The sequence below is a fragment of the Suricata suricatta genome, chromosome 10 (assembly GCF_006229205.1).
Source record: "Suricata suricatta isolate VVHF042 chromosome 10, meerkat_22Aug2017_6uvM2_HiC, whole genome shotgun sequence".
NCBI classification, from domain to species: Eukaryota; Metazoa; Chordata; class Mammalia; order Carnivora; family Herpestidae; genus Suricata; species Suricata suricatta.
Window position 1 is genome coordinate 26,467,616 of NC_043709.1, and position 21,022 is coordinate 26,488,637.

General features: G+C 38.2%; 1 protein-coding gene across 1 annotated transcript in view; it reads left to right on the forward strand.

Annotated features, from left to right (window-relative positions):
- The window catches only part of EEA1 (early endosome antigen 1), a 143,824-nt gene that overhangs the window by 47,263 nt on the left and 75,539 nt on the right, over window positions 1–21,022 (forward strand). Inside the window, exons 4-6 of the mRNA XM_029955444.1 lie at window positions 5,795–6,072; window positions 12,182–12,331; window positions 18,810–18,935. Coding sequence (XP_029811304.1) covers window positions 5,795–6,072; window positions 12,182–12,331; window positions 18,810–18,935 — 554 coding nt within the window. The remainder of the gene's footprint in view (window positions 1–5,794; window positions 6,073–12,181; window positions 12,332–18,809; window positions 18,936–21,022) is intronic.

Below are 21,022 nucleotides of genomic sequence, written 5' to 3' on the forward strand. Positions count from 1 at the left end.
TTCATTGCCATGTAGTACTTCACTGTATATATATATACCACATCTTCTTGATCCATTCATCCGGTGATGGACATTTAGGCTCTTTCCATGATTTGGTTATTGTAGAAAGAGCCGCTATGAACATTGGGGTACCTGTGCCCCTATGCATCAGCACTTCTGTATCCTTTGGGTAAATCCCTAGCAGTGCTATTGCTTGGTCATAGGGGAATTCTACTGGTAGTTTTTTGAGGAACCTCCACACTGTTTTCCAGAGCGGCTGCACCAGTTTACCTTCCCACCAACAGTGGAAGAGGGTACCCGTCTCTCCACATCCTTGCCAGCATCTATAGTCTCTTGATTTGTTCATTTTAGCCACTCTGACTGGTGTGAGGTGGTATCTCAGTGTGGTTTTGATTTGTATTTCTCTGATGATGAGTGACGCTGAGCATCGTTTCATGTGCCTGTAGGCCATCTGGATGTCCTCTTTGGAGAAGGGTCTGTTCAGGTCTTCTGCCCATTTCTTCACTGGATTATTTGTTTTTCGGGTATGGCGTTTAGTGAGTTCCTTGTAGATTTTGGATACTAGCCCTTTATCTGATACGTCATTTGCCACTATCTTTTCCCATTCTGTCAGTTGCCTATTAGTTTTTTTGATTGTTTCCTTTGCATTGCAGAAGCTTTTTATCTTGATGAGGTCCCAGTAGTTCATTTTTGTTCTTGATTCCCTTGCCTTTGGGGAGGTATCAAGTAGGAAATTGCTGCGATTGAGGTCAAGGAGGCTGTTTCCTGCTTTCTCCTCGAGGGTTTTTATGGTTTCCTGTCTCACATTCAGGTCCTTAAGCCATTTTGAGTTTATTTTTGGTGTATGGTGTAAGAAAGTGGTCTAATTTCATTCTTCTACATGTTGCTGTCCAGTTCTCCCAACACCACCTATTGAAGAGACTGTCTTTTTTCCATTGGATACTCTTTCCTGTTTTGTCAAAGATTAATTGGTCATACACTTGTGGGCCCAGTTCTGGGCTCTCTATTCTATTTCATTGGTCCATGTGTCTGTTTTTATGCCAATACCATACTGTCTTGATGATGACAGGTTTGTAGTAGAGGCTAAAGTCTGGGATTGTGATGCCTCCCATTTTGGTTTTCTTCTTCAATATTACATTGGCTTTGGGTTTTTTTTGTGGTTCCATACGAATTTGAAGGTAGTTTGTTTTAGCTTTGAGAAGAATGCTGGTGCAACTCTGGTGGGGATTGCATTGAAGTGTAAATTGCCTTGGGTAATAATGACATTTTAACAATGTTTATTCTTCCGATCTATGAGCACAGAATGTTTTTCCATTTCTTTGTGTCTTCTTCAATTTCCTTCATAAGTCTTCTATAGTTTTCAGCATACAGGTCTTTTACATCTTTGGTTAGGTTTATTCCTAGGTATTTTATGTTTTTTTTGTGCAATTGTGAATGGGATCTGTTTCTTGACTTCTCTTTCTGTTGCTTCATTTTTGGTGTATAAGAATGCAGCCAATTTCTGTACGTTGATTTTGTACCCTGAAACTTTACTGAATTCATTGGTCAGTTCTAGAAGGCTTCTGGTGGAGTCAGTCAGGTTTTCCATGTAGAGTATCATGTCATCTGCAAAAAGTGAAAGTTTGACTTCTTCTTTGCCAATTCTGATGCCTTTTATTTCCTTTTGTTGTCTGATTGCTGATGCTAGGACTTCTAACACTATGTTAAACAGCAGTGGTGAGAGTGGACACCCCTGTCGTGTTCCTGATCTCAGGGGGAAAGCTCTCAGTTTTTCCCCATTGAGGATAACATTAGCTTTGGGCTTTTCATAAATGGCTTTTATAATGTTTAAATAAGATCCTTCTATCCCGACTTTCTTGAGGGTTTTTATAAAGAAGTGATGTTGTATTTTGTCAAATGCTTTTTCTGCATCTATTGACAGGATCATATGGTTTTTTTTTTGTTTTCTTGTGTTAATGTGATGTATCACATTGATGGATTTGTGAATATTGAACCAGCCTCATAACCCAGGAATGAACCCCACTTGATCATAATGGATAATTCTTTTTATATGCTGTTGAATTCGATTTGCTAGTGTCTTGTTGAGTATTTTTGCATCCCTATTCATTAAGAATATTGGCATGTAGTTTTCTTTTTTTGCTGGGTCTTTGGCTTAGGAGTCAAAGTGATATGTGCCTTGTAGAATGAGTCCGGAAGTCTTCCTTCCATTTCTATTTTTTGGAATAACTTGAGAAGGGTCGGTGTTAACTCTGCTTTAAATGTCTGGTAAAATTCCCCTGGGAAGCCATCTGGTCCTGGGCTTTTATTCATTGGGAGATTTTTGATAACTGATTGGATTTCCTTACTGGTTATGTGTCTGCAGATTTTCTCTCTTCCCTTTTGAATTTTGGTAGTGCATGTGCATTTAAGAATTTGTCCGTTTCTTCTAGGTTGTCCAGTTTGTTAGCATATAATTTATCATAGTAATCTCTGATGATTGCTTGTATTTCCAAGAGATCTGTTGTAATAGATCCATTTTCCTTCATGATTTTGTCTATTTGAGTGTTCTCTCTTTTCTTTCTGAGGAACCTAGCTAGAGGTTTATCAATTTTGTATATTTTTTCAGAAAGCCAACTCTTGGTTTCATTGATCTGTTCAATTGTTTTCATGGATTCTATCTTGTTTAATTCTGTCCTGATCTTTATTATTTCTCTTCTTTTGCTGGGTTTGGGGTGCTCTTGCTGCTCCCTTTCTAGTTTCCTTAGGTGTTCTGTTAGGTTTTGAGTTTGCGCTTTTTCTAGTTTGTTGACATACGCCTAGATTGTAATGAACTTTCCTCTTAGGACTGCCTTTGCTGTGTCCTAGAGAGTTTGGATTGTTGTATTTTCATTTTCATTTGTTTCCATATATTTTTTAATTTCCTCTCTAATTGCTTGGTTTGCCCAGTCATTCTTCAGTAGGGGGGTTTTTAATCTCCACATTTTTGGAGGTTTTCCAGACTTCTTCCTGTGGTTGATTCCAAGTTTCATAGCATTGTGATCTGAAAGTGTGCATGGTATGAATTCAATTCTTTTGTATTTATGGAGGGCTGTTTTATGACCCAGTATATGATCAATCTTGGAGAATGTGCCATGTGCACTTGAGAAGAAAGTGAATTCCCTAGCTTCAGGATGCAGAGTTCTAAATATATCTATTAATTCCATTTGTTCCAGTGTGCCATTCAGGTCCATTGCTTCTTTAGTGATTTTTTTTGTCTGGTTGACCTATCCATTGTTGTAAGTGGGGTATTAAAGTCCCCTGCAATTAGCACATTCTTATCAATAAGATAGTTTCTGTTTGTGATTAGTTGTTTTATGTATTTGGGAGCTCCCGAATTCGGCACATAGATGTTTATCATTGTTAGCTCTTCCTGATGGAGAGACCCTGCAATTATTATATAATGTCCTTCTTCCATCTTTTGTTACTGCCTTTACCTTAAAGTCCAGTTGGTCCAATATAAGTATGGCTATTCCAGCTTTCTTTTGGTGTGCAGTTGCATGGTAGATATTTCTCCATCCCCTTACTTTCAATCTGAAGATGTCTTCAGGTCTAAGGTGAGTCTCTTGTAGACAGCAAATAGATGGATTTTGGTTTTTGATCCATTTTGCTACCTTGTGTTGTTTGACTGGAGCATTCAGTCCATTTACATTCAGTGTTATTATTGAAAAATGTGGGTTTAGATTCATTGTGTTCTCTGTAGGGTTTCTTGTTTGTATTGATGTCTCTGGTGTCTTAGATTCCTTGCTACTTTTCTCTCATAGAGTCCCTCTTAGGATTTCTTGTAGGGCTGGTTTGGTGGTGATGAATTCTCTCAACTTTCATTTATTTGGGAAAACCTTTATCTCTCCTATTTTAAATGACATGCTCGCTGGATAAAGAATTCTTGGTTGCATATTTTTCCTGTTCATCACATTGAAGATTTCCTGCCATTCTTTTTGGCCTGTCAAGTTTCAGTAGATAGGTCTATAACCACTCTGATAGGTTTCCCTTTGCATGTTAAGGCCCTTTTATCCCTAGCTGCTTTCAGAATTCTCTATTTATCTTTATATTTTGCCAGTTTCACTATGATATGTCATGCTGAAGGTTGGTTTATGTTATGTCTTAGGGGAGTTCAGTATGCCTCTTGAATTTCAATGTCTTTCTCTTTCCCCAGATTGGGGAAATTTTTGTGTATAATTTGGTCCAGCACCCCTTTGGGATCTTTCTCTTTTTCTTCCTCTTCAGGAACTCCTATGATATGGATATAGTTTCATTTGATTGTATCACTCAGGTCTCTAATTCTCCTTTCGTGCTCCTGTATCAATTTCTCTCTCTTTTTCTCGGCCTCCTCTTTTGCTATAACTGTGTCTTCTAATTCACCTATTCTCCTCTCTGCTTCTTCAATCTGTGCAGTGGTAGCCTCCATTTTATTATTCACCTCATTTATAGCCTTTTTAAACTCATCACAGCTATTTTGAAGGTCCCTAGTCTGTGTATCAGTAGCTTCCCTGATGGTTTTTTCAAGCCCAGTGATTATTTTTATGACAGTTGTTCTAAATTCTTGTTCAGTTAAGTCGTTTATGTCTGTTTTGAGCAGTTCCATAGCTGTGATTTCTTCCTGGAGTTTCTTTAGAGGAGATTTCTTTTGTTTCATCATTTTGGCTAGCTTTCTGTCTCTTGTCAGTTTTAAAAGCTCATTCTGCACTGTGCGTCTATTAATATTTCTCTCTTGAAGGAGGCTCTTTGAATGTCTAGGGTCTGTTGTTTCAGGAGATGTTCTTTTAATGGTGTCTCTCGGTTTCTCTTGTTATGCCTCTGATTAATTTATTTCCCTACGCAGCGGTATTTGGGGCAACTCACTATGTGGGTTGTTTTTTGAGGTAGCCCTGAAAAGGAAAATAGACAGAGAAAGACAGAGAACACAAGCACACAAATGTACTGACAGATCAAGTAAAGAAGCAAACCAAAAGGGGAAAGGGCAAAAGGAACAGAAAGAAAAGAGGGGGGAAAAAGAAGCAGGTGGGGAGGGGGGTGGACAGTGACAGCCAGAGATAAAGGACAGTCTGAGAGCTTAAAACCTGCAGAGGGGGGGAGATAAGGATGAGATAAAGAAAAAACTATCTGAATAGTAAGAGTTGATCTAAGCACAGCAGTGCCTAAATGTTGGTCTTTCCCAGACTCCAGGGGGAAAGGGAGAAAAGAAGGAAATCGGAAAATAGAAAAGAGGAAACGGGAAAAAATTAAAAGTAAAAATATTAAGAAAAGAAAGAAAAAAACCAATGAAAAATAATAAGCAAAAACACAGCAGTTATCCTGCACCAATGGGTGTGGCTTGGTGTAGGTAGGTCAGGTCTCGGGCTGCTCTCCGAGGCTCCCCCTTAGTAGATACAGGTAGAAGAATGGTGGCGCCCCAAATCCCCCTCAGACCATGCGTTGCCAGCCACTTTCTTGAGTCCAACTTCCTTGTTCCTTGGGCAGGTCTAATTGTTACTGTTTTTTAAGTTCTGCCAGGTTTAAGTCCTTGCCCACGCACTTGATGTGGCCACCACAGTTCAAATCTCCTGCAGGCGGGTGGCTTTCTGGCCGGGATTGAGTAGGGGGATTGTGAAGTCAGATTTTTTTCCCCTGGCTTGGCCTGAAGTCACGAGCTGCTAGGCCCAAGGGAGAACAACCCTGCTGAGGGGGATGGATTTCTCTCTCCGCGCCCAGTGGCTTTCAGTCCCTGGCAAGGTCTCCCCTCTCCAGAGATTATGCTATGAGTGATTCAGTCTCTACTTCTCTTCCCCTGGTCTCTCAGCTATTCTGCACAGCGGTGCCGTGCGAGGCTCCGCAGATCATGCGCCTCTGGACGCACAGCCATGCAGCTGCGAAGGTCCATGTGCCTCTGGACACACAGCTGCCCCGCCTGCATGGCTGTCCGAGGATCTGTGCGCCGGCAGACACACAGCTTTCTGCGGGCCCAGTGCCAAGCCTCTGGGCGCTTTGTCTCCTGGCTCCGCTTTGGGCTGTCGCTCCCTCCCTCAAAGTCTCCAGTCCCAGTGCGCACTCACTCAGCCATCCATGAGGCTGCTGTCAGTAAGGGGTCTGTGCGCTCACCTCCGTTTTTGGAGATCAGAAAGCTGTGGCTTTTAATTCTTCTCAGTTTGATAACTGTGGGCCGATGGAGGTAATGGAGCGCCTTACTTCTCCGCCATCTTGCCCCCTCAAACCTCATACTTTTAATCGTCACATTTTTAATTGTCACATTTGCTGAGTGGGTATGTCCTAATTTAGTTAACCATTTCTTAGTTTTGAACATACAGATTGCTTATAATTTTTCACTTTTGGTTGGAATGCGTATTCTTCCCTGCCTGGAAAAGTTTTGATCAGACTTCAAGCCCAGAGACAGGGGTTGGTGGGCCTTATACCTTTTAAAAAATGTTCTGTGCCTGGCAAGGGTAGTATCTTTGCCCCACTTTCTGAGTTTCCGCAGTGGGCGGGGCTTCTTGCTGTCTAACATGTGTAGGGCATTTTGGTCCCGCTTATTATCCCATAAGAATTTGGTTGCCTTTACCTATTTTAGGTCCGAGAACTCTCTATTTGTCTGCTGAGATCTTGTTTTTGAGCATGGTTCTGCTTGTTCAATATTTACAAATTCTTTATCTGTTATTGATCTTTGGAACTGAGGCAGCTTGGTGTCTGTGCTACTGGGAGTGCTGTCTGGACCAGGCTTGTGGCCCTTCTCTCTCTACCATGACATGTTCCAATGTTCTGTATCTCCTGCCCCATTCTATATTATCAGTATGACCTATTTAATACCTGTTTGTATGTATGTATAACTTTCTGACACATTTGTTTACTTTTCTTTATATGCAGCGTTCTTATTTCTGTATTCTCTGCTTTTGTGCATTTTTTGATTCATCTAGTTGGAATAATTATCAGTTAAATTAAGTTTCCTTCAAGGAGTGCGTTTTTTTCCAGCTATCACAACTAGTATTGATAAATTTTTTTCTCAGAATTGTACTTGAATTCAGAGCTATTCCACTTAACATTTAAGTTTTTTTCAAGTTGTTACCTATCAGTTTTTGTTTACATTAGTTTGGTTTCTCCAGCCAGGTTTTAGTCTATCCAAAGACACGGTCCTTTTTTCTCTTATGCTGTCCCCATACCCAGTGTCTTCCATTTGGCATCTAGAGCCTTACAGAATGCTAGATACTAGCTACTTCATGGAAGAGGAACAGATGGCTATTGAAGAAACCATTAAACAAAAATGAATGTATCATGTACTTTTTGGTTACTGTAAAGGGTACCTAAATTTATATAATATTTTTCTATAAGAACACAATTTCAAAGGTATTTATCTTCATATTACTTTTAATTTTTAGCACAAATTATTATCTTGTTGTTTTCACTAAGTAAAACTTAATTTTTGTTTTTAGTGTTTTTATTTATTTTTTGGGGGATGGAGGGACAGAGAGAGAGGGAGGCACAGAATCTGAAGTAGGCTCTAGCCTCTGATCTGTCAGTGCAGAGCCTGACACGAGGCTTGAGCTCGGGAACCGCGAGATCATGACCTGGAGTGAAGTCAGATGCTTAGCTGACTGAGCCACCCAGGCACCCCCAAATAAAACTTTTATATGTAGAAAAGTTAGAATGATTTATACTGTTTCTTTAGAGTCATCATTACTGTAATTGGACTTCTCATTGAAGTAATGGGATTTTGATGACCTAAGAACAGAGTAAGAAGCTATTAGACAATTTAGCAACAGTCAGGGGGAATGTATTTAAAATATGGGTATTAAAAAGCCTCTTATGATTGGGGTGGTTGGGAGGTTCAGTCAGTTGAGCATCTGACTCATGATTTTGGCTCAGGTCATGATTTCAGTGTGTTTGAGATTGAGCTCTGAATTGAGCTGAGTTGGGCTCGGTACTGAGCTTGGAGCCTGCTTAAGATTCTCTCTCTGCCCCTCCCCTGCTCTCATGTGTACATGCTCTCTGGTTCTCTCTGTCTCTCTGTCTCTCTCTCTCTCTCTCAAAAAAAAAAAAAAAAGCATCTTATGATACTTTCTCTCTTGGTTTTTCTTTTACTCCCCAGGCTTCTTGCGCTTACTTAGGGCTGTTTACCAGGACTGTTTTAGGCAAACTTGATAAAAGGTGTTTTTGGTGATGGTATTAGGATTATGTAGTATATCTTTGAATTGCTTATTTTTCTGGAAAGGTAAATCTCAGAAGAGAAGCCACCTGTACTCTGGAAATAGAAAGGATATGGAAATGGGGAAAATGTGGTTCTTGGGAGGTGAGCTTTTGTTTCCAGTACTTTTGAGGATGGGGCCACTAGTTTTAAAAGCTCTCTTGGTATAAAACTGTTGAAATGTTGATGGATCAAAACTGAATTGCTAGTTTTATACAATTCTTTATATTAAGTACGTAATTTAAAGTCTCTTTTACTTTTTCACTATTCAGCTACTCGTTTCCCCCAGATATAGGAGTTATCGTCAAATTCAGATAGCTGGCTTTTATTTAATAAATTCATACCATTTTGAGAAAGAATCTTATTTTGTTTTTTAGAGTGGGGTAGCTGATAGAATAGTTAAAACATAAGAATCATGGTTTTTAAATGAACACAGACTCTGGATAAGTTTAGAGTGTTTTAGAAGGTTACATGTTAGGAAAATGTGACAGAAATGTGCATCATCTATGTGGAGAGGTCTGCTTGTTTTTCCATTTTAATATCAAAAATTTCACTGTAAAATTAATTTGACTATGGATCTAAAATTCTGAAAAAAAGAAAAAAAAAGAAAAGAGCAAAACCAAAACCTGAAAAACTAAAAACCAAAATATCCGTAACTGTGTCTTGCTATGGAGATCGTTATTTGTATTCTGGGATATATATCCTTTGAATATCTTATGTAAATAGTTTTCTATACACAATTATAATTATAGTGTATATGTTTTCTTATTTTTCTACGCAGCTTTTATAATCATTTTAATGGATGAATTTCAAAGTAGTATCTGTTTTTCCTCACTTGGCATTTTATGTTAAATATCAAATAGTTGTGAATAGCATGCTTGCTTGTTGAGACAAATGCATAGTGAATTGCTCTCTGTCTTGGGTGCTTAAGGGGCATCTCAGTGGAGATTCCAGCAGGGCAGCAGTATGGTTTAGTGATTATGAGCCAGATTGCTCAAGTTAAAATCCTTTCTTACATTAATTAGCCATGTGACTTTGGGCAAATTACTAAGTATTCCGCACCTCATTTCTCTCTTGTGTGAAAAGGAAATAATTACAGTTTGTACCATTAATGTTTTTTTGCTAAGGATTATTAGGTTAGTAGTTGTGCTCTGAATCTGTCTTCTTGCCCAGTGTTTTACTAGCTCTTCAGTTCCTTTGAGGTAACATCTGGATATTAATGAATGATGATGTTAGAGGATAAATGTTGCAGGAGAAAGAGAAAAAGACCTTTATCCTTCCAAATTGTATGTATCTTTGGGATGGAATATCAAGTATTGGAGACAGATTGGTAATGGTTGGCATAGATGGAAAATGGATGGGCAGTGTTGATCTTTTTAGCAACCCTCAAATGGTTGTGATTTAGTTGGTATAGTAGAGAGAAGAATGCAAGAGGAATCAGAAGATGAACATTTTAGTTCTTTTTTTTTTTAATTATATTCAAGTTAGTTAACATACAGTATAGTCTTGGCTTCAGGAGTAGAACTCAATGATTCATCACTTACATATAACATCTGGTGCTCATCCCAAAAAGTGCCCTCCTTAATGCCCATCACCCATTTAAAACCCCCCACCCCTTTCCAGCAACCCTCAGTTTGCTCTCTGTATTTAAGAGTCTCTTACAGCTTGCCTCTCCCTCTGTTTTTATCTTCCTTTCCCCTACATTCATCTGTTTTGTTTTGTATATTCCATAGATGAGTGAAATCATATGGTATTTGTTTTTTTCTGACTGACTTATTTTGCTTAGCATAGTATACTCTAGTTCCATCCACACTGTTGCAAATGGCAAGATTCGATTCTTTTTGATCGCCGAGTAATATTCCATTTGTGTGTGTGTGTGTGTGTGTGTGTGTGTGTGTGTGTGTGTGTGTGTTTGTGTTTGTGTGTATATACAACACATCTTCTTTATCGGTTCATCAGTTGATGGATATTTGGGCTCTTTCCATACTTGGGCTGTTGTCGATAGTACTACTATAAACATTTGGGTGCACATGTCCCTTCAAATCAATGTTTTTGTATCCTTTGGATAAACTTCTAGTAGTGCAATTGCTGGGCCGTAGAGTAGTTCAATTTTTAATTTTTTGAGGAACCTCCATACTCTTTTCCAGAGTGGCTGCACCAATTTGCATTCCGATCAACACCTGCAAAAGGGTTCCCCTTTCTCCACATCCTCACCAACATCTTTTATTTCCTGAGTTGTTAATGTTAGCCATTCTGACAGGTGTGAGGTGTTATCTCATTGTGATTTTGATTTGTATTTCCCTGATGAGTGAGGTTGAGCATTTTTCGTGTGTTGGTTGGCCATCTGGATGTCTTTGGAAAAGTGTCTATTGTCTTCTTCCCATTTCTTCTCTAGATTATTTTTTTGTGTGTTGAGTTTTGTAAGTTTTTTTATAGATTTTGGATACTAAAACTTTATCTGATACATCACATGCAAATATCTTCTCCCATTCTTTTGGTTGCTTTTTAGTTTTGTTGATTGTTTCCTTCTGTATGCAGAAGCTTTTTATCTTGATGAGGTCGCAGTAGTTCATTTTTGCTTTTGTTTCCCGTGCTTCTGGAGATCAAGTAAGAAGTTGCTGTGTCTGAGGTCAAAGAGGTTGCTTCCTGTTTTCTCTTGTAGGATTTTGATGGTTTCCTGTCTCACATTTAGGTCTTTCATTCATTTTGAATTTATTTTTTGTGTGTGGTATAAGAAAGTGGTCCAGTTTCATTCTTCTGCATGTTGCTGTCCAGTTCTCTCAGCACCATTTGCTAGAGATTTTTTTTTCCATTGGATGCTCTTTTCTGCTTTGTCGAAGGTTAGTTGGCCATACATTTGTGGGTCCATTTCTAGGTTCTCTATTCTATTCCAGTGGTCTTTGTGTCTGTTTTTGTGCCAATACCGTACTATCTTGACAATTACAGCTTTGTAATACAGATTAAAGTCTGAGATTGTGATGCCATTAGCTTTGGTTTTCTTTTTCAACATTACTTTGGCTCTTTGGGGTCTTTTCTGGTTCCATACAAACTTTAGGATTGTTTGTTCTAGCTCTGTGAAGAATGCTGGTGTTACTTTGATGGGGATTGCATTGAATGTGTAGATTGCTTTGGGTAATATTGACATTTCAAAAGTATTTGTTCTTCTAATCCATGAGCATGGGATGTTTATTCATTTCTTTGTGTCTTTTTCAGTTTCTTTCATAAACTTTCTATAGTTTTTGGCATACAGATCTTTTACCTCTTTGGTTAGGTTTATTCCTAGGTATTTTATGGGTTTTGGTGCTATTGTAAATGGGATTGACTCCTTGATATCTCTTTCTGTTGCTTCATTATTGGTGTATAGAAATGCAGTAGGTTTCTGTACATTGATTTTTGGATTTATGACTTCGCTGAATTCATGTATCAGCTCTAGCAGTTTTTTGGTGGAGTCTTTTGGGTTTTCCATGTAAAGTACCATATCATCTGCAAAGAGTAAAAGTTTGGCTTCTTCTCTGCCAACTTGGATGCCTTTTATTTCTTTGTGTTGTCTGCTTGCTGAGACTAGGACTTCTAACACTATATTGAGTAATAGTGGTGAGAGTGGACATCCCTATCGTGTTCCTGATCTTAGGGGGAAAGCTCTCAGTTTTTCTCTAAGTTCTTCTTTCTGATTTTTGTTAACAGTACAATCTTGAGAAATCTTTTAGCCACTTTGAATCTTTTTTCTCATCTATAGAGATAACATTTACCCTGCCTCTCTCAGAGATGTTATTATGATTAAATAAGATGTTCTGTGAAAATGAGTTGAAGACTATGAGGCACTATATACAAAAGTAAGCTTTTTATTACTTTAAAAAGACTAAAAATGAGAGAATGCATACAGAGACCTTAATACAGTGTTAGGCACACGGTACAATGAAGGCTAGCTGCTAGTGTCATTTGTTATTTTTATTGAGAAGACACCTGCTTTTTTGTGTAAGGCTAGCCCTGTTTACTGTTTAGGTTATTAAATAGTTTATGGATATATTATTAATATCTACTTTGATTTTTTTTCTCTCTTCTCTGTTTCAGACTCCTGGGAGAGTTGGCTCTCAAGGTTCTGATTTAGATTCATCAGCTGCTCCTATAAACACAGTGGATGTCAATAATGAAAGCTCTTCCGAGGTATGGAAATAATTTGGCAATAAAATTTGGTATTATTAAGGGAAAATGAGACGTTTGAAGTAGTGGTCAGTAATCTAAATTTTCATAGAAAGGTCTCATCCTTCTTACAAACTGGAAGATGACTTTTGAATCACACATAAAAAATATGGTGTTCAGTTGTAAGACTGAGAAAGCATATATTAAAATTGAAAATTAATATTGTTAATTTGTCTTCATTGCTAGTGTCATCTGAACTTAAGGAAGATTTTAACATCTGTTTATAAAAATTACCAATTAATTAGTGTTTATACTATCATGAACTACTGAGCTAATGAAAAATTAGGTTATCTATAAAGTTCATACATTATTTGCTATCTTTATTTACAACTTTGTAAGAACTTTTATGTTTCATGGTTTATTAAAAAGTAATGGGGAAAGTAAATAAGCCTAAGAACTCAATTTTTTAAAGAAGTTAGCCTTAGTAGTTGCTTTATTATTATTATTTTAAACAATATTTTCTCCTTATAGAAAAAGGAGAAAAGGAAAAAGAAGAACATAAAAACCACCAATAATATTGTCCTTAAGATATGGACATAGTCATGTTCTGCTCTGACAGTTTTTGTCAGTTGCCCCTTTCTGGGCCCAATTGTACTTTCTGTCTAATCCCTTTCCCTGTGCTCCCCTTTCCACACCTCTTCTTTGGTAAGTCTGTTTCCTGTCTTGTGTATTTCTGGGTTCGTCTCTCCATCCATTCATTTCCCTGTTTTGTCTCTTTCTGGCTATCTGATTTCATGTATATCAGTATTAACCCTGAGAATATCTAACAAGACTGTGAGAGTGAGAAGAAAAGTATCAGTTGAACTTTATTAAGAGCAAGTTTAATTGTTGACCTCAGTTGGGTCAAAAAAAAAAGTCTCCAGTGGGTAATGAGCAGTGCTTGGTCATCATGCTGTATTTTCTTCTTAGGGTCATTTTCCTACTCTTTGAGATAGTTTTACTGCCTTCTTTATACTTAAATCTGTCATATGTGCTACCCTATCCTAGCCTATCTTCCTTCAGTCGTCTTCTGTATCATAGGAACTATTGGATGAATGTCCTCATTTTGTTACCAAGCTATGCTTGGCAACTTTATTTTCTCTTATTTTCGTACATGGAAAACAGTTCCTCTTCTTATCAAACTTCAGTTCGTTCTCTTGTACTCTGGATTCCATTCTCTCACATTCTCATTTTATTTTTTCTCCCTCCTGCCACTTTAGTTTTTTTCTATGTGATGAATTATTCCTACTGGCATATAAATACTGCTTTAGAGGTTCATATGCCCAGTGATAGGGTACATACTTGTCAAGGTCTCGGGTGGTTTCTCTCTCTTTCTCTCTCTCTCAGCTCTCTTTAAGTTTGTTTGCCTTTTGCCTTTTACCTTAAGGTTTGGCATCCCCTTTGAACAAACCCTAGGTTTTAACTTTGTGCCCTTAGCAGCCATCTATATGGAATTTGTAATGTCTCCAGGACTTTAAAGATATAGTGAAAGGGGTGCCTGGGTGCCTCACTTGGTTAAGCGTCCAACTCTTGATTATGGTCTAGGTCATGATCTCACGATTCGTGAGACTGATCCCACATTGGACTTGGTGCTGACAATGAGGAACCTGCTTGGGATTGTTTTTCCCTTTCTCTCTGCCCCTCCCCTCCTCAAAATAAATGAAAAACTTAAAAAAAAAAAAGAACTAGAAATAAAACATTACCTTGTGTTATTTGTAGCATATTTATGTCATATTTTATTAAGGTAATGTGTAATTTTGTCTTCATATGAGCTATTATAACAGTGCTATAGACTAAATGGCTTAAAGAATGAACATTTATTTCTCAGAGTTCTGGAGGCTGGAAAGTCAAGATCAAGGTAGATTCTGTGTCTGGTGAGGGCCTACTTCCTGGTTTATGGATGGCCATCCTCATATGGCTGATGGGGCAAGAGAGCTGTCTGAGATCTCTTTCACAAGGGGCACTAATCACATTCATGAGGGTTCCCCCCTCTGATCTAACCACGTCCCCAAGCCCCACCTCCTAATACCATCACTTTGGGGATTAGCATTTCAATATAATTTCAATATAATTCCAGTATGAGGATACATATCTGGTTTATACCAAACATGTAATATTTATAATACATAATGTAATAAGTGATATTGTATATCTTTTGGTTTTTATCATCAGGATGGTTGTTCAGAGTATTTAGTATAATGTATTGGCAGAGGCAAATATCTTTGTTCACGCTTTATCCCTTTATAGTCTGACTTCCGTCCTTAGTACCCACTGAACTACTCACTGATGACTTGCATTTTCTTTGGCTAGAGAGGGCAGGCTTTTTCTGTAAGTGCTCACTGAAGTTTCTAGGTTGCCAGCCTCTCCAGCACCCAGTCTAGAATATATGATGCAAAAGGAAACCCAGAGTATTCATCATTGTATCAGTCCTTGGATCCTGAGATCCTTTGCTGGTCTTCCTTCTCTTCACCTTTCAGAGTTTTCTTATGTTTGTTTTATATATAATGTCTAGGGATGTTAGGTGTGATGAGCAGGAGGAATTGGGAAAAGTGTATCTATTCCATTTTGTCTGCCACTGGAAATCTGACCACTTTAAAAGTTGGATTATTTATATTTTCATTACTGAATTGTAAGAGTTATTTATCTATTCTGGGTACAAGTCCTTTGTCGATATTTTGATTGCCTCCTATTTACCTTGTTGGTTAGGGAAGGATTCCTGTCCTGGGCTTATAGGGATGGCTGAACATAAAACTAACCTGACACTGGGCAGATGAAATCAACAGCAGTTCATTAGTCAAAAGACTCACGGCCCAGGAGGACACTGTGTGTATGGACACGAAGGGCCATATGAGGATGGGACTTGGGAACAACCATGGGCTGTGAGAGGCAGGGTTTAAACAATCAAGAGGATGAGATGCCCCTTGGTTCCTGGAGAATGTGATTGGTTTGCAGGCTAGCAGGGAACTGAACCTGCCCCTGAGGTACAAGCAGGCTCTGTGAAGAGGAGGGCTGTTTGACTTCCGGCCCCTGTCTGTGGGAGCAGAGGAGGGAGGGAACTTGCAGTTAGGCCATTGGAAGCTCTCTCATCTCCCGTTGACAAAGCGGTGGGTCTCAATTTTTGACTTTACGCCACCAATCAGATATATGTGGTGTTCCCACCGCCCCTCAGTCTGTGGTTTCCTTTTCTTTTTGTTCATGGTGTCTTGCGAAGAGAAGAAGTTTTTAATTTTGGTGAAGTCCACTTTGCCAGCCTTTTCTCTTATGGATAGTGCTTTTTGGGTCATCCTGTGAATTTTTTGTCTGCCTCAACATCGAAAGACTTTCTCCTATGTTTACCAATGGTAAAAATCATTTTAGTGTGTACATTTGAGTCTGTGGTTTCTTTTAAAATATTGCATATGGAAACCACAGTTGTTTATATAGTTGTTTCAGTACTGTTTGTTGAAAATGTTACCTTTTCCTATTGAATTAAATTTTCACTTTTGTGTGAAATCAATTGACCTTATATGTGTGGTTGTGTTTCTTTATGCTCTTTGATCCAGGCATACAGATTTCCTGCTTTTTGTGCCAAGTTTGTTCTTATCTGGACATCTATGTGCTAATCCCCATGTCTTACCTGTTCTGTTACGTTTTTGCCTGGTTATCATCTGATTATCTTTCAGGTCTCATTATAGATAATCACTTTTTCAGTAAACTTTACTTGACTCACATGTGGGATGGATGCTTCTCCCATGTGCTTCTGGGGAATTGTATTTCCTATCCTTTTGGTAAGGATTATTCTGAGATACATTCATTCATCAAACATGTATTGTTTCAGACACTATTCTGGATGCTGGAGATACGGCAGTGAGTAAAATTAGTCAAAAATCTCTATCTTGGTAGAGCTTATATTTTTGTAGGTGGAAATAGGCAAAAAAAAAAACCCACCCCAAAACATATGAAATGGACAGAGGGAGACAACTGGTGTCATTGAGAAAAATAAAGCTGGGAAGGAGCCATAGAAAGTGTTTCGGGTGGTTGCAATTTCAAATAGGACTGTCAGGGAAGACTTCTCTGAGAAGGGCATAGCTGAGGAAGAACTGAAAGAAGGGAGGAAGTGAGTCATGTGGGTTTGTGGAACAAGCATGTTTCATTTGTGTGGAACAAGTAGAAAGTCTGTAAGGTGGGAGCATGCTTGGCTTGTTGGAAAAGCAGCAGGGAGGCTAGTGTGGCTCCTGCACAGCGAATGAGGAGAGACTGGGGCTGTGAGCTAATCATGGTCACCGTGTGCGGGCCTTATCGTCCTGCCTTATAGGCCGTTGTCCACACTTCGGTTTTTTACTGCTGATGAGATGGGAGGTCATTGGAGAGTTCTGACAAGGGAAGCGACATTTATTTACATTTTTATAGGATGCATTCTCACTGCCCGTGGAAAGTAAACTGTCAGTGGAGTAAGGATGGAGCAGAGTGGCTGTTGCAGTCATCCCTGTGCGGTGTGGGACTGGCATGGGTCAGGGTGCTAACAGGGGAGGTCCTGAGGGTCAGAGTATAGTTTGAAGGAAGTTCTACTAGGATTTTCTGATTAGTGTGCTCTAAAATGTAATTATTTTCTTTCATAACTTTTTCAAGAGCCTGTAAGCTTCCTGAGGATGGTACTTTGCCCTATTTTATCATTTTGTTCTCAGCACCGTAGAATAATGGCTGGAACAGAGTAATCACACTCAGTATATACATTTTGAGTGAATGATTGAATGATTGTATGTGGAAACTTACAGTGAAGAAACTAGTAAAAGGCAGGACAAAGCTATCATGGGGAAAAATGCAAATGATGCATTCTTTTAAGGAATTATTATTCTGTAGTTCCAGCACGTTGACTGTGGTTGCCTAGAAGACAACTCTTTCATCAGTAAAAAGAGAAAGCAACAAAGAAAGAATTCATGTTTCTTACTTTCATCCCCTCGCTAATCTCCTTTAAGAGTTTTTAACAAGAGGAATTAATAATATTAATGATTGCTAACATTTATTGAATGTTTCCTTTTTATCAGATGCTATGATAAGCACTTTTCATGTATTATCTCATTTAACTTTCATGAGACCCTCCCCCCCATTTCACAGATGAGGAAATTGAAGGTATACAATCTACTAAGAGTGATGTGAATCCAGGATTTGAAGCCTAGCTCTTCGCTGCTACTCCGCCTTGCCTCTCAGTTTGGGACCTTATTTACTGTCATCCTCTCCTTTGTTATTATCCTTAGTGACATTAGTGACTCAAGGAACATCCTAGTCTCCCAGTTTTTAATGTTTTCAATGTCCATGATCTTTATTAATTCTTTTTTAGCTACTCAAGTTCATGGCAGTACCTTCCATCTTATACAGCAGAATAGTTTCACCGGAGATGTCAAAACTGTATCTTTCCATTCTTACCACAACGACCTGTCTTCCCAAAAACTTTCTCCTATTCTTACTACTTCTTTAGCCTTGCTGAATATTTCAGGTGCTTAATTCTTATCCTTTCTTCTACTCTTTCAACCTTTCCTGGCTTCATTTCCTTTCCTCTCTAACTATACATCTAATGACAGAGTATTTGTTGAACAGTGCCTTAGGACTACACTAAGCATTTTATGTACTTCATGATAACTCTGGAGGAATAGGTGCTAACATTAACCCCATTTTATAGATGAGGAAATTGACATTTAGCAGAGTCAAGTAACTTCCTTAAGGTCAGATAGTCAACATTGGTTGAGTTGAGTCTCAAATCCACATTATTTTTGACACAAAAACTCATGGCATTTATAACATATTGTCCTTCATTACGATCTCCATTTTATTCACTTTCTCTCTGATACTTTCAGTTTCTCTGTTCTCTCATCCCTCCACTTTGCTGTCTGACAAAACATTATACCATAGATCAGTGTAATGGCCCACATTTAAAAATACAGATATTGTTAGGAATAGAGAATTTGGGAGATTGATTTACAATGATTTTATTTGGTTCATAAATTTAGAAGGAAGAGTCCCCTACTGGGCAAATCTGGGGTCTTAAGCTAGTGGGTTATGGTAAAGAATAAAAATTGCTTTCATTGTGAAGACTTTTTTTGTTGAGAACATGATGTCACATAAAGCTACTTGTTATAATTGCCAGTCATTTCTTGCTCTAAAATAAAAGCTAACTTGCCAATCATGGCTCTTACGTAAGTAAGGACAAATTGTCATAAACAAAAAGAGTAACAATATTCCAACCAAAGCCACTGGTAACTATAACAAATTGAACTAATTGGGGATTCCAGCATAAGGATGGGGGCTTCTTTTAGACATCCTACTTTGGAGAGAGCTTTCACTTTCTGTATATAGTTACTACTTGAAAATTTCCTTTACATATACTAAAAAGAGATGTACTAATTATTTTCCTATTATATCTATTTCAATGTCTATGTTTTATAAATAACTTTTTATGTATATCCTCCTAAAAGTTGTTATTTCACAGGGTTTCATCTGTCCGTTATGTATGAAAAGATGTATAACTGCTAGTGATTTGTCGGAGCATTACCAGCAAGTGCACGCTGAAAATGAGACAAGAGGACAGGAGCTTCTTAATGACTCCAGTGTTACTGTGGGTCCTGTATATTTTGCTTCAGCAGCTTGGTTATGGGTTGCTCAGAATAGCTTTGTTTTTCCTTGCCTCGGTGTTGCTTAACTTTTTCTGCTACAAAGGGAATATGGATTGCTGTAATTATGCATGCTTAAAAGCAGGTTGAATAAGGAAAGCGGGCTCTTGGGAAGTTGGGTCCATCGCTCTTACTGTTTGCAGCTGTCTTTTTGGGAATCTGTAAACAAATATAAAAGTTTAAGTTAATATTTTTGCATAAATTTTGCTATGAAATTTGAAATAGAAAGTGAATGATATTTGATTTCAACATTTGTAAGTTATGTCTATATTATTTAGTTAATGTTTTATTAATGAACATTTAAAAATGCTTTGGGTTAAAATGCTTTTTAGTCATATAATTGAAAAAGAACTTTGCATATTAATTGTTGCTATCTTTATTTGAGAAAGTATCCAGCATTATTGTCTCAGTCTCTGTTTTGAGTCCCTAGACTTATGGAAGGGGATGGAGTGGCACACACTCATCATTAACAGTGGACCATCCAGATGCTTCTCTGTAGTGTGTGGGATGTGCATATGTAAGGCTGAGGGTGGAAGCCAGGGAGGGGAAGTATTGCCCATTTGCAGGCTAGAAGAGGGTTCGTAGATGATCTTGATAGATCTCTTTCCTTTGAAAATCACTGCAGTATTCTAAAAACCAAAGAGAAACATAGCTTCTTTTCTGACTTTTTTGCAAATCTCACAAAAGAATGAAACTTCTTATACCCAGAAAGACAGAAGAAAAAAAAAACATTTTTTTTCTGTCTGGCAATTATATATTTTAAAAAAGGATTTCACTAAACATTCACTTATTTAGCATATTTGTAGCATACTTCTTATGCATCATATATTTTGGTAAGCAAAGGATATAAAAAAAAGATATGAATTCTATCACAGGAAATTTCTTTTATAATTATTATTTGTAAAAAGAGTACAGTGGTGATTCAACTTGAGGAGAACCCCGGGGAAGCTTTACTGGGGGAACAGTTAAACCAGACATTTTCCAGGGTGATGGGGAAAATGGGTGCAATGTAGGAGGACACCAGCCAGGGGAACTAGCTAACTGTGCCAGGAACAGGAGAGACCTACAAGACTCTTCGAGCTCTCCTTAGCATTTTACGACTTGTCTTCCTTTCATAACTTTTGTGCCAACTGTTCTTCTTTATGGGTTAGCCAAAATCAAAAGTGACAGACAATATCCCCTACTTGTCACATAAATAAGAACTTTATTTTTAACTGAGAGAGCACTTGGTAGAAGAGGGATACCAGAAGTATCAAGTTAAGGTAAGTTCTGAGGTGTAGTGTATCTGAGAAAGGATTAGAGATCACTGAATTCTAAGAGCAATCTTAAGTAGAGTGTGTGTGTGTCTGTGTGTGTGTGCATGTTTGGAGGTTGGTGAGAAATTTGGAATAATTAAGGGTAATAGACGTAGCTGGCTGTTTTAGTGTTTTACTGTTTACTACAAGCATTTTTGTGGAATGCTTAACCTCAGTCCCCTTGGAGGTGGTTGCAAAAAAATAAATAGAGAAGCAGTCTCTTACTATCCACAATTAGTGTTACAAAGTCCGGGAACTAAAGATCATGCACTCTGTTCAGGGAGCATCCCTGAGATATTCACTCTGAGCTTATGTTACTTTTATTTTAAATGAGTGATGTTTTAATAAGCTTTTTTTCTTTTTCCTTCCCATCTCTGTCAAGCTAGCATGTGAATAATATTTTGAAAACATTTTTGTCTGGTTTTTTTTTTTTAAGTTTATTTATTCTGAGAGAGAGCGAGCCTACAAGTGGGGGAGGGACAGAGAGAGAGACTTCCAAGCAGGCTCAGCACCATTAGTGAGCAGCCCAACGTGGAGCTCAAACTCACGAACCGCGAGATCGTGACCTGAGCCGAGACCATGAGTTGTATGCTTAACTGACTGAGCCACCCAGGCGCCCCAGCATGTGAATAATTTTAAGAAATGATTATGGAAAGACAAAACAAACAGGCTGTAAGAAAAAACTATGAAATGTGGGTCCAGAAATGAAAGAGGTCAGAATTAATAGAGTAAAAGTC